Source organism: Podarcis melisellensis (assembly GCF_964234715.1).
Source record: "Podarcis melisellensis genome assembly, chromosome: 9".
NCBI lineage: Eukaryota > Metazoa > Chordata > Lepidosauria > Squamata > Lacertidae > Podarcis > Podarcis melisellensis.
Genome location: NC_138541.1, coordinates 15,368,868 through 15,382,565, shown reverse-complemented (window position 1 = coordinate 15,382,565; position 13,698 = coordinate 15,368,868). Strand labels below are relative to the sequence as shown.

The 13,698-nt window shown below is 44.4% G+C and overlaps 1 protein-coding gene across 3 annotated transcripts in view; it reads left to right on the top strand.

Annotated features, from left to right (window-relative positions):
• Nucleotides 1–75: 75 nt before the first annotated feature.
• LOC309377552 (broad substrate specificity ATP-binding cassette transporter ABCG2-like) overlaps nucleotides 76–13,698 on the top strand; it is a 21,359-nt gene continuing 7,736 nt past the window's right edge. The window contains exons 1-9 of one of the 3 annotated variants that reach the window (XM_081924992.1): nucleotides 76–136; nucleotides 3,266–3,482; nucleotides 5,174–5,233; nucleotides 6,124–6,238; nucleotides 7,132–7,284; nucleotides 8,535–8,692; nucleotides 9,192–9,343; nucleotides 9,759–9,863; nucleotides 10,642–10,889. In XM_081924992.1, coding sequence (XP_081781118.1) covers nucleotides 97–136; nucleotides 3,266–3,482; nucleotides 5,174–5,233; nucleotides 6,124–6,238; nucleotides 7,132–7,284; nucleotides 8,535–8,692; nucleotides 9,192–9,343; nucleotides 9,759–9,863; nucleotides 10,642–10,889 — 1,248 coding nt within the window. In that variant the 5' untranslated portion in view covers nucleotides 76–96. Of the gene's footprint in view, nucleotides 137–174; nucleotides 384–3,265; nucleotides 3,483–5,173; nucleotides 5,234–6,123; nucleotides 6,239–7,131; nucleotides 7,285–8,534; nucleotides 8,693–9,191; nucleotides 9,344–9,758; nucleotides 9,864–10,641; nucleotides 10,890–13,698 lie in introns of those variants that run through there. The other 2 variants (XM_081924993.1, XM_081924994.1) reach the window with 2 other exon arrangements.

Below are 13,698 nucleotides of genomic sequence, written 5' to 3'. Positions count from 1 at the left end.
TCCCCCCCATCCATGACGTCTATTTTTTGTGGCCCCCCATTTTGCCGCCTCCCACGCTCGGGCCACACACGCCGCCGCGCGGTGGAGGGAGGGCGAATGGAACGTCCCCGGCGGAGCCGTTATTTCCTGGCTTGCGGTGAGATGGGGAAGGGAGAAGAAGAAGCCGGAGCGGGACCTCAGCGCGCGCGCTCTCTCTTTCTGCCGCCTTCACCTGCCGAGGCGCTCACCTGGGCCCCCTTCGGCCCGTCGGAGTGGAGGGACGGCTGCTAAGCGCATGCGCGGCACTTGGCCCGCCCCGGCGCCTTCATGAATGGGTAACAAAAGAAAACAAAAAGGGACGGAGGGTGTGGCTGGAAAAGGTTTTTGAAAAAGAGGGGAAGTGTGTGAGTTGAGGGGAGGCTGCCCTCTAGTAATCCCGTGGTTTTGAGGGGGGGAAGTGAATCTTCATGAGGGGTGGGGTTGGGGTTGGGTGGACTCCCTCAGGAAAACAGCAAAAGGGCGCTCTTCAAAATGGGTTGAATTTCCAAATCTCGTTCATCATCATCATCATCACCACCACCCCTTTTCATTTGTATACCGTCTTTTTATCTTACATACCCAAGGCGGTTTACAAGCTGAAGAACCAAAGAATGTACGCCTTGTACCAATCTAATGCAATACAAAAATGTGACAGTAAAACATCACTTTAAAATACACAACCTACATCAAATAAAAGTAACATCCAACATTCATTAGAATAGTATAGAATAACATTAAATATCAGCATATAAAAATTAACAGAAATCCACTCTTAACAAGTACAATGTATAGTTTCTAAACTACAACCGATAAAACAACGGCAAGCATAAAGTAATACAAATTGAGAAGCAGAGACTGGAGGGTGGGGCAAGGCAGGTTCAGTGGCTCTGAAATGCCTGTAGGCCTGATGATGATGATGATTATACCCTACGCATCTCACTGGGTTGCCCCAGCCACTCTAGGCAGCTTTCCAACACATACAAAAAAAATAAAAATAAAACCAGTGCTTTTTTTCTGGTGGTAACGCATACCCCTAAACATTTTGTGAGTGTTTTGTTTCACCTCATTGAGGGGCAGTATGAGTAGGAAAATGAGAGTACCCATAAACATTTTTTAAAGGACTAAAAGCACTGAATAAAACATTCAGATGTTTTGGGTTTTGGGATGCTACATGCACCCTGAATTCAGAACTTGGGGTCACTGGTGGAGGAAGAGGAGTGCACCGCCCCTGGCAGCGCGATCCTGGCAGGGTGCCATTGCAGCTGCCCCCCCCCCCGCCCGCACTGGGTGCCATGCCCCTGCAGATGGCGGACCACACCCCCAGGACGCGCGCCACACCCCTTTGGGCAGCCAGCCCCACCCCTGCCTGCTCTCCACCCCCCCTTGGTGCCGGAAAATAAAAATAAAAACAAGACCATTTATAAACTGCCAATGCATTGAAACTATAGTGGCAGTGTGCAATAAGATCATTTGCATGTAAAATGTTTCCTAAAAATACATACACATTGTGCATAGATGTTCACCTCAGAGGGAGAGACATTTATATATGTATGTATTTTCTCATAACTACGCCCCAAATTATTGTGCACTTAGGGTGATGCTGTCAAGGGTGTGCCTTTAGGAGGTGCTCTGTGGTGACTGGTTGCACAGGTCTTTTTCGGTTCTTACTTTGCATTTTTAGTAGCTACAACTGGGTCGGGTTGTTTATTTTGTCAAAATGTTTCTATTTCAGAGTACATAAGTTGGCTAACAAAACACAAACAATTTAAGTTGCATTTGTTACTCCAAATCTCTGTCATTCTCTCTCTGCTAAATGCATGAGGGGAACACAGTTGCAAAATGGAAATGGGTGTTTTGCACACTGGTGCCAGCTTTGCTGTGGGATAAATGGGCAACCTAGTTATTTCCTTTAGCCATCATTTTAAAGATCTGGGTAAATGTGCATTCCTGTGTGGGAGTTGTGAAGTGGGAAGTGCATAGCTCCCTAAAGAATTTAAAATAATAAAATTAAAGTATTGTACAGAGGGCAGAAATTGCTGACAAGATTCAGCAGGTGCTCATGATAGCCATGCAGCCATAATCCACAGAGCAATGATAATAGCAATGAATTCTGTGCCTGTAGGAAGAACTATATTTTCCCAGATACAAAACTAATTAACACAGGGGTTACGTTTTGAGGCACGGTACATGTCAGTGAAATTGTGGTATATTTGAAGTACCGTTGGAAAAGCCTGCAAATACCCTTGAAACCTCTGTAAACCCTTAAAAAAAACCTTTAAAAAGCCAGCAGCACTTACCCAATGCCAAACTCCACCATAATTGTTCCCTACAAACCTTCTCAAACTCCATAGGCCTCAACAGTCAGCACAAGGGCTCCTAGGATTCCTCTTACAAAGGCTCCTGGGATAGATTGGTGCTGTTTTCACCCCTTTTCCCCATTTCTGGGCTCTTCTAGAACCGTTTTTGCAATTATTAAATTCACTTCCGGTTCAGCGTGATGCTTGTGTGTACAGTTGTGCATCAGTTGGACACTCAGAAATAACTGGAAGATTCCCTAGAATAATCTGAATGGAGAAATCCAACAGAGCTCAGGGACATTGATACACTCCCTCCCACTCCCCAAGCACTGAATCTTAAGTTGTCTGTAAGAGACAACTTTATTTTTGAGACAGAGGCTGCATATACACCATACATTTAAAGCGCATGACTGCCCCCAAATAATTATGGGAGCTGTAGTTTGCCACCTCACATAGCTACAGTTCCCAGCATGCTTAACAAACTGCAGTTGCCAGGATTATTTGGGGAAAGTCACGTGCTTTAAATGTATGGTGTGAACATAGGCCAAGATAGAGAGGCAGACAGCTACCAGAAGGCTGAAAGGCATAAGATGATGGAACGCCTCTCTGAGGATCTGCTGGGGCAGTGTTTCTTAAGTTAAACAAATATTACAGAAACACCATAAGCCCTCTCTATCAAAGGAAGCCAAACCCTGATAACCAGTGCCCTTGGAAATCCCCACGGCCCGCGCAAATAGAGCGAGTGTAACAGAAAATTAATTTAGAAAACTTGGATGCCCTGCCCTCATTCTGTTTCCTTTAAATTGCCTTCGTAAAAATTGTATTGCTGGTGGTGTTAGATTAGAATTGGGCTCATGATATACTTTTGCTACCTGTTGCTACTGGTTCCTCGTTTGTTACAAGCCTACAGTGACTTTTCTGAACATTCATTTGTTTATTGCCACCACCAGCATTTGCATCAAAAATCAGACAAATTGAAAAGCATGTAAGCATATGTGATGACGAAGATGCAGGTTTCCTACGGAAGAAGAAAATCAATTTTCTAGGATCTGGGTTTGCTGAAGGAAGCACAATGACCTTTCATCACATCAGCTACAGAGTGCATTTGAAGACTGGCCACTACGGCTTTCGAAAAGTGGTTAAAAAAGATATCTTGACGGATGTCAGGTATGCTTAATTGCCATTGCTTACTTATTTTGGGGTGCAATTCCTGCTTGTTCCATGTACAGAGAGCAAGGTGTGGAGTGGCTTCACTGGAGGGGAAGCTGCTGCAGCTCATTGGTAGAGCAGCTGCTTAATAATAATAATAATAATAATAATAATAATAATAATAATAATTTATTATTTATACCCCGCCCATCTGGCTGAGTTTCCCAATCAAATGTTAAAAACGGTACAGTGTTACATATTAAAAACTTCCCTGAACAGGACTGCCTTAAGATGTCTTCTGAATGTCAGGTAGTTGTTTATCTCTTTGACATCTGATGGGAGGGCGTTCCACAGGGCGGGCGCCACTACCGAGAAGGCCCTCTGTCTGGTTCCTTGTAGCCTCACTTCTCGCAATGAGGGAACCTCCAGAAGGCCCTCGGCGCTGGATCTCAGTGTCCGGGCTGAACGATGGGGGTGGAGACGCTCCTTCAGGTATACAGAAGGTTTCAGGTTCAATCCCTGGCATCTGCAGGTAGGGTTGGGAAAGATTCCCCACCTGAAACCCTAGTGAGCTACTACAAACAGTCGACATAGAAAATACAGTGGTACTTCGGGTTACAGACACTTCAGGTTACAGACGCTTCAGGTTATAGACTCCGCTAACCCAGAAATAGTACCTCGGGTTAAGAACTTTGCTTCAGGATGAGAACAGAAATCGTGTTCTGGTGGTGCGGCAGCAGCAGGAGGCCCCATTAGCTAAAGTGGTGCTTCAGGTTAAGAACAGTTTCAGGTTAAGAACAGACCTCCAGAACGAATTAAGTTCTTCACCCAAGGTACCACTGTACTGAGCAAATGGATCCACAGTATCATGTGGTATGAGGCAGCATTCTCTGTTCCTTACCAGTCCTTTCCTGCCCCTGGTATTGTTTTATGTATGTTCTACTCTGCAGCTGGAATACTCATTGTCAAGAGATGCCCTCCTGAACCCATCTCTCTGTGTTACAGAGGCCAAGCTTGTTTCACCTAGAGGCAGTGCTTTTTCTTCTTCTTCTAAAAAAATGTTTAGGGGTACTCTCATTTTCCTACTCATATCCAAATACTGCCCCTCAATTAGGCCAAATTTAGATTCACAAAATGTTTAGGGGTATGCTTACTCCCAGGAAAAAAAGCACTGCTTTGTGGGTTTCCCAAACGTGGGTCTGCAGCTGCGTTTGGACTACAACTCCCATCATCCCTAGCTAGGAACCTCTTAGGTCCCTCCATGAACAGAAGGATCCCATCCGTTAAGAAGAGGGACAATCTGGATCTAACCCATATAGAGAAACTAAACCCAAATGTAAGATGAATATTTATGGCATATAACCCATAATCTTGTAGAAAAGGAGTAAGGAACCTGTCACCTACCAGATGTTGCTTAATTACAACTCCCATCATCCTTAACCGTTGGTCATGCTGGCTAAGGCTGATGAAAGTTGCAGGATATTTCCAGTTGTAGAACATGTTCTGCCTCTTGTACACTGATATTTAAAGGGGTGGGGGGAAAGATGCTTAGTTTTCAAATTATGAAGAAAGTACTCGTTTTCAAACTATGAAGAAAGAACTAGTTTATTTTTGTGCAAAAGTGAACTATTTTACCAAAGATGTCATTCTGTTGGAATGGATTTACACATTAAACAACTGACTACTGACAAATTGCTTTTCATTTACAGTGGTGTCATGAAACCCGGTCTCAACGCAATCTTAGGACCTACAGGCTGCGGCAAATCTTCGTAAGTGTTAACGTATGGGTAAAGATCTATTTTCTGATAATATTAAATGCAACATTGTTACAGGGTTGTTTTAACCAGTAAGTGAGATTCTGTAATGAATGTGCATATTTGATCGGAACAAAACTCAATACACATTTTCAAAATGGCATCAATCAAAACCAGAAAGGTGCAAGGTAAAAAGATTCAGCATGGTGTGCAGAAAATGGGTAAAAAGAAGTGTTTTTTCCTCCTCTTATAATACCTTAACTTGGGTTATTCAACATGGCTGGATATTGGAAAATGCAGGGCAGACAAAAGGAAGATCTGCTGCACACAGCACATAGTTCAACTCTGGAATTTTCAACCACAGGGTGCATTGATGGTAACCCAACTTGGATAGCTTTAAAAGGGGATTAAGCAAATTCATAAAAAGATAATACTAGATTAATAATGGAGAGGGCAGGACTTTGAATACCAGTTGCAGGGGGACATGAGTAGGGAGTGTGGTTGTGCTTGAGCACATCTGGTCGGCTAGCATGAGAAGAGGATGTTGGGCAAGATGCAAAGGCACCAAATTGCCCCCAAGATGGAGGGGGCCTGATGCGTGACTTGCATGTGTGACGTCACGTTGTCCGGAGGACGCTGAGCACTCTGGAGGAGCTGGCCACTGAAGCTATGCTGCTCTCAGCTCCACAGTCAGCCTCCTCCACCCCCTCAACATTGAGGGGCCCCGGGACTCCCTTCCAACAAGTATTGAGGGAGCCGAAGACACCTTGGCTTCCTAGAGTTAGCGTACCTGGCTAGACAGGTTTTTGGGGTGATCCAGCAGGGCTCTTCTTAGGTTCGTAACAGTATGATCTTCAGATGTTGGCACAAGTAACTTTTCTTGAGTCCTTTGATTTTCCTTATAGGCTCCTGGACATTTTAGCTACAAGGAAAAATCCTAAAGGCCTGACAGGAGACATTTTGATCAATGGCTTCCCTTTGCCTTCAAATTTTAAATGCATTTCCGGATATGTAGTTCAGGTAAATAAAGTCTGTAGTGGATCTTTTATCATGGCACATGCTATTATTCTGTTTAGATAAAGGATTGTTATGATACTTCATGTGTTAATTGTCTGCCAGTGCTATCAGTGTCTCCTTTTCTGTGCATGATTACTGTTAATCATGTAAATCCGCCCACCTTCTCTGGTGGGCACCATTGCGTGCCAGCATTCCCCACCCACGCCGCCTGCTGGATCCCACCCACGGATCCCACCATCTGCTCAATCAGAGAATCGTGAGTGGGCATGGGGGCGAGCAACCAGGCGGCAGGCTCAGCTGCCCCCGGCATATAGCGGAGGCTGCAAAGTTAGCGTTTTCTCTTGCACTGGCTGTTTCCCAACTGATTTCATTCTAGCTTGTACCTGGACATATGGAGAGGCCATAGCTATTAGCCACCTGTCATCAGTGCTCATGAAATAACCATCTTCTGAGCAGGCGACTTCAGACAGCTCTGGTAATGTCAACTGACCTTCAGTGCCCTTTAGCGATCAATCAATACATAAAACAAAAAATAGCAGCCTCTTATCTTGACGCAGCACAGTAGCACTTTCTTTACTATGTTAATGCATACGTTGGTACCTCGTTTTACGAACAGCCCTGTTAACAAACTATTCAGTTTATGAACTCTGCAAAACCGGAAGTAGTGTTCTGGTTTGCAAACTTTACCTCGGTCTACAAATGGAAGCCGAACGGTGGAAGGGCACCAGTGGTGGGAGGCCTCATTAGGGAAAGCGCGCCTTGGTTTAAGTACAGAGTTGGTTTAAGAACGGACTTCAGGAACGGATTATGTTCGTAAACCGAGGTACTAACAATTATGCAGCAGTGATAAAACCTAGTATAATGTTCAATTGAAAATCTTTTTTTTAATCAATAAGGATGACATAGTGATGGGAACATTGACGGTCAGAGAAAATTTAGAGTTCTCAGCGGCTCTTCGGCTACCATTGTCTATGAGCAAAAAGGAAAAGCAAGAGAGAGTTGAAACAGTTCTCAAGGAACTGGATTTGTCTAAAGTTGCAGACTCCAAGGTATCTGTGTAGTGGCATTTAATACTGCCAAACATTAATGGTTAATGTCAGAACTCGTGTTATAAATACTGGCAGATTATGCAGCCCCTCTGGCCATCTGCCACAGAGGCTTTAATTGAGATTCCTGCATTGCAGGGGGCTGGACTAGATGACTCTCAGGACCCAACTCTACAATTCTGTGATTCTCCCTGCCTACCTCTGCAAGGAGTCTAAGTGCCCATTGTTTGCTACTTGATCATGAGACTATCTCAGCCCCTTTCTTATGGGATGCTGGTAGCATGGGAGCTACTGCAGCACATCTCCCTTCTATGCCACTGGAGTAAGCTGAGGAGCCCTGGGCTGGGGAGAGAAACCTCACCACTCTGGCATTGTCCCATTGTGGAGATGGGAAGCTGCAGCCCTGGTGACCAAATGCAGCCCTGCAGACCGCTCTGTCTGGTCTTTGGGGCTCTCCTAGGCCACGCCCCCTCTTTGGACCACACAATCTCACCAGTCCTGCACCATACCCTCCTCAAGTGCTAGAATGTGTCTTTGAACTATACTCATGCCTCAGGCTTGCCTGCCTGGATGGATGGAAGATAGAGAGGATGAGTGTGTATAGAAAACCTTAGGCTTTTGCTGGAAGGTAGCATAGAGTACAAAGATAAAAGACCCAGAGCAGGTTACATTGAAAGCAAACACATAATACTAAGGTTGGCTGGTCTATAACAGCAACTAGTTCCCCTACCCTCCCTCTGGCCAGAGTTTGAGCAGCAGTGGGGGGAGAGAGAGAGAGAGAGAGAGAGAGAGGAAGGAAGGAAGGAAGGAAGGAAGGAAGGAAGGAAGGAAGGAAGGAAGGGTGGGTCATGGGTTGAGTTCCAGAAAGACCTGTGGCTTGGGAAATGGATGTGTTATAAGCAGGGGTGGACTTTGGTAAAATGGTGCCCTGAGTAAGGACAAAATTTGACACCCCCCTTGAATATCTCTTATTTTCACGCCACCTCCCTCTTGCCTTCTGTTCTGCACATACTCCCAAGCGCACTGTCTCATAGTTGTGGCATATTTTGCGCCCCCTCAGCTCAGAGCCCCAAGAGAGGAGCTGCTCTAAAACCGCTGCTGGTTGTAAGAGAGGTACCTGAAAGATAGGGGTGATGACATCTTATGGAGTGGGGGCGGAGGGAGAGAGGTCCAGAGATTTTTCCTGTGTGTTAACTGAAACATTTTCATAGTTTTGAGGATCCTCATTTTGAAACTTCACTTCCTGTACCTAGATTGGCACCCATTTTATCCGTGGAGTTTCCGGGGGAGAGAGGAAAAGAACCAGCATTGGACTAGAGCTCATTACACACCCTACAGTATTGTTCTTAGATGAGCCGACAACTGGACTGGATGCCAGCACAGCCAATGCCGTCCTGCTTCTCTTAAAAAAGTAAATTGTGCTAGACTCTTGGAGACTGCACCTTATGGCTAATGATGTACTCTCTAGATTGAAGCAAGAGACAGACAGATGGGGGCGGGTGGGTGAAAACCTGTGCCATGGCTGGAATATTGACAGTCTGATGTTCCTTGGCTTGGTTTGTTTTTCAACAAGGCATTTATTTTTAAAGACAGCATTCCTTTTTTTGGTTTTTCGTCACAGCTTTTATACTGTATTCACTTTCTTATGCAATAGTTTTCCCCATGCCTCCAACTCTGGTGCGATCCCACAAGACAGCACTTATGTTATGGATATGTTGTGAGTTGTGTGACATGCTAAGTGGATATGGGTAAATGAAGAGGGGTTGGTAAGAATTTTGCTTACAGTGCTGCTTAATGCAAGAGCCCAGTGTTGTTATCTAAAGTTATGTCCATTTGTGTTGTGAATGGTTTGGAACATTAAAACAACAGGTAATTACAGTAGTTGACGGTCTTTCCTGTGTTGCATTCAGGATGGCGGTACAAGGGAGAACAATAATTTTCTCAATCCATCAGCCTCGGTACTCTATTTACAAATTGTTTGACAGCCTGACGCTACTTGCTGCTGGAAGACTTCTTTATCATGGCCCGTGTGAAAATGCTCTTCCATACTTCAAAGGTCTTGGTGAGTTTTAATGTGGTATGTTAAATTTAGACCCAGAATTGAGCACGAGTCTTTTCAAATTCCTGGATCCAGCAAGAGTTAAAATCTAATGGAGGATCCCATGTTGAATTAGCCAAGCAGGGGCCATAATGGCTGCTTACCCAGTCCAGGGGTGGGCAGCGGTTGCAGTTCATTATGTCCGGTGAGTGGGACCGCAGTGGCCCCTAAGTATGGGCCTTTAGTTTTGTTGGCATCCCTCTGTCTTCGGAGACAGTGGAAGAGTGCAGAATGTGGAGAACTGAATTTAAGACTGAAAACATGAGAAACTGAGAGAACCGAAAGTGACAGTTTGTTCCATCACTACCTGTAAATGTGTTCTCATTAAAGCTGCCTCAGCTGCCGGCTATGTAAAAAATAAACCATCTTTTATTCACAGGTTATTTGTGCGAACCATATAACAACCCTGCTGATTTTTTCCTGGACATCATTAATGAAGATTCAACTGCTGTGGGAATGAGTAAAATGACCATCATTACTATACGTATGTATTCTGAAAGTCTTCAGAGTTACCGTACCTTGATGAATCTGTGTGTATCGGCACCAAACCACTTCTCTCTGTGTTTTTTTAAAAGTACTTATCCATTTGGCCCTAAAATGTGATAGGAGGTTCTACTTTTTTGTCAAAATCCTACCCATCCCCACCCATAGAATTGGCAGAGTTACTAGATCAGATTTAAGTAGCTTCTGGTCTAATCAATCACAACCCTAAGACAATATTGGGCTGCATGTACACTGTTCATTTATATTACATTTTAAGCACATCACTTCCCCCAGCAAATTGTTGGTCATACAGTTTACCTCTCACAGAGCTATGATTCTCATCTCCCTTAACAAACTGAAGTTCCCAGGATTCTTTGGGGGAAGTCATGTATGTTAAATGTGCCTTAAAAGTATGGTATGTATGCAGCCTGAGAGAGTATTCCTAACTGTCCAGATCCTCTGGCTGGAGTGCTTTCAGTTTGGGGCAGAGGTGCTTCTCCACCTGTGTAGAGCAGCTCTGCTAGCAACAGGGGGACTGGGGAAACAATTATGCCCATAGAAAGATCTGTGGGCATAGAACTACCATCAGTATTTTTGCTAGCCGTAGACTGTGAAACGCAGCATTTCAGTGTTCACCCAGAAGTAGCTTTGGATCTGTTGCAAGATGGTCAGTCTGTACACAACCTAAGATAGATCAGAGTACACTAACTGTGATTTAATTTGCACCTGTTGCTCATTTGCAAAGGAGTAACCTCAGTTTTCATTATCACCCAAAACAGCCATTGATGAAGACAATGACATGGAAGACACTGACAGCATTGCATTAGGATTAGCCCTACGCTTTACCAGAAGTGCTTACTACAAACAAATGATGGCAGACCTCGATGCACTATCTTCGGACGATAAAAAGAAGACGACAGCTTATAAAGGAATTCCGTACACCACACCCTTTCTTCATCAGCTCAAATGGGTGTCCAAACGCACATTCAAAAATCTGATTGGAAATCCACAAAATTCCACTGCCCAGGTATCCCAAATTATCCTTTTTTTTTTTGGCGGGGGAGATCAATGTTACTAGGAAGCTATGTGGGCTATTTAAAAATGAATTTAATTTAAATAACAAAGAGCTATAGGAATCGTTATGTTTGATATACTGTGGGTGGGTGTTGGGAGCAGGACAGACATAACTTACATGGTGTCAGTGAAGTGAACTATTCAAAGAAACAAAATAGCTCAGGCCTAGTGAGCACAGCAATACTTCCCAGCAGATCTTGCCCCAAGCAGGGAGTCTCCGAAATCTCCTTCTCCCTTGGCTCCTTCCCAAGCACTCTGAGACTCCTTTGTCTTGGCTGTCTTTGCTCCGCCCTCTTCATACCTCTAATGGGTTCTGGGAGACCAGTGGGGAAGGGAGCTGGTCAGAGCGGAGGGGGAGACTCCCTAGCTTCTTCAGCAGCCTGCCTCATCTCTGTCTCTTGGCCTCCATCCTCTGCTTCTGCCTCTTGTTCTGGACTGCTCTCTGCCGCAGCCCCTTCCTGCTCACTAAACCCTGTTACCACTTCGGCTTCCGACTCCGACTCCTCCTCCCAGTCAGCTCCCTTTTCTCCCTCTGACCACTCATTGTTGTCCCACCACCAATGCCCAGGCTCCCAGTCTTCGTCCCTTGGGGGTTCCCCACCTGGTGGCTCCTGCCGCTCCTCTGCGTCCAACCACTCCATCATACCTGAACTGTATGTGTCCTCTTCTTCCCCTGGGAAGCACATTTCAAGCACACGCCTGTACTAGAAACATCCACAAGTTGAATGTGACAGAAACGATGAGGGACAGGCATGGGCAGAGCTAACATTGTCGTCCCTACTGTCCTCATTGAAAACAGCAAACAACAATGTATTGCTGTTCCAGCAGGTATTCTATCCGAAGGGCTCTTTGAGTTTCCCTCTCACACAATGTGTCCATTCCTTTCGCTATGACCTCCACTTCTGCTGCAAATTTGTCAAGAATTCTGCAGCGGTTTTCAAAGATATGTAGTGATTGCTAATCATCTGTTCAGCGGCCGTGAAGTTAAAAGCTTTGTGTGTGTATGTTGATATTATGGGGATCCCTATTAATTGCTTTGTAAAAGCTTGACCTTGTGACAAGAATTAGGATTTTAAGAACCTATAATCTTCCAGGGTTAATGGGCCTGACTTTTTTCTCACAATCATTTCTATCTCCCTAACCTCATTAGGGATGGATTTTGAATGCATTCTTAAAAAGACTCCACATTTCATTAAGCCTTTTTTTTCTTTTTTGGTAATCTTCTTAAATTGGTCTTGATATGATCTTTGTTTCCCACTTCAACTGGCTTAGCAGTAGAATTATCCCTGACATTTGGTCCTTTCAACAAGTCCTTAGCACTACGGTACCATGTATCAAGTGCACTTTTAGTGTTAAGGCTCAGGCAATCCCTCCTGCTTAAACACGACTGAACAGGCTGTTACCATCATCTTGGCTGAGATTTTCATCACTTTTGCTTGTTCTTAAGAAAGCAAAGCATAGTTTTTAATCAGTTTGATCATTGTCCTCTCCCTCCTTCTCTCTGTATATTTCATATAGAGAGAGATACAAATAAAATATATGTGTGCATGTGTGTGTGTGTGTAAATTGGCTGGGCAATTTTATTGCTCTGTATAAATGTGTTTAAAGGGACATGGGTGGCGCTGTGGTCCAAACCACTGAGCTTCTTGGGTTTGCCGATCAGAAGGTTGGCAGTTCGAATCCCCGTGACGGGTTGAGTTCCTGTTGCTTGGTCCCAGCTCCTGCCAACCTAGCAGTTTGAAAGCATGCCAAAAAAGTGCAAGTAGATAAATAGGTACCGCTCTGGTGGGAAGGTCAATGGCGTTTCCGCGCGCTGCTCTGGTTTCGGTGTTCCGTTGTGCCAGAAGTGGCTTAGTCATGCTCGCCACATGACCTGGAAAAACTGCCTGCGGACCAACGCCAGCTCCCTCAGCCTGTAAAGCGAAATGAGTGCCGCAACCCCAGAGGCGTCTGCGACTGGACTTAACTGTCAGGGGTCCTTTACCTTTATAAATGTGTGTAACAATACCTGGTTTGTTCCAAAATCTGGCAGAGTTTAAACACATCTCTGTTGGATTTTACCTTGTAAACATTTAGTAGAATGTTTTCTTTTCAAATTCAATTTGAGTCGTTCAAGTTGTTATTATTTCTAATAGCATTTTAAAGCAAACATTATTTTACAAGGGGGGGGGGTTGCATAGAATTCAAGAAAGAAAAGAAAGAATAAAATTCAGTTAAAGAGCCAGTATTAATATTTAATGCAGTGGATGTGCTTTCTCTTGTTTTCAATCCCAAATCCGTAGACATGCTGTGGGCCATGTGAATGAAATGTGGGCCACTGGTGGTCTACAGACCAAAGTCTGGGAACCCTGTTCTATGTTACAGTGAAGGTCCAAAGCCCATTTTTATAAGTTACTTCTTCTTTTGTGGTTTTTCCTATGCCAAAGTATGATTTGTATCCACCATTTACCTACATTTACCTACTTAGAAAAGACTGATTGAAACGAATGGGAATTATTAACTTGGGTCTGATTTCTGTGGATCTGCTCAGCTGGATACTTAGTTGGATACAACCCTATGTTCTAGGACTAGTATTGCCAGGCATGACCAGTGTGGTATATCAACACACATCCTTCCCTAACAAAGTGCAGTGCTCATCATCACAGCAGGAGAGCAACTTAATAGATAACAGTTATTATACTTTCACAAAGTCCACTATTTTTCAAAAGTTTCCTTCTGCTCCTCACTCCTGCCTGCCCAAGACAGCATGTTTTCAATATGAA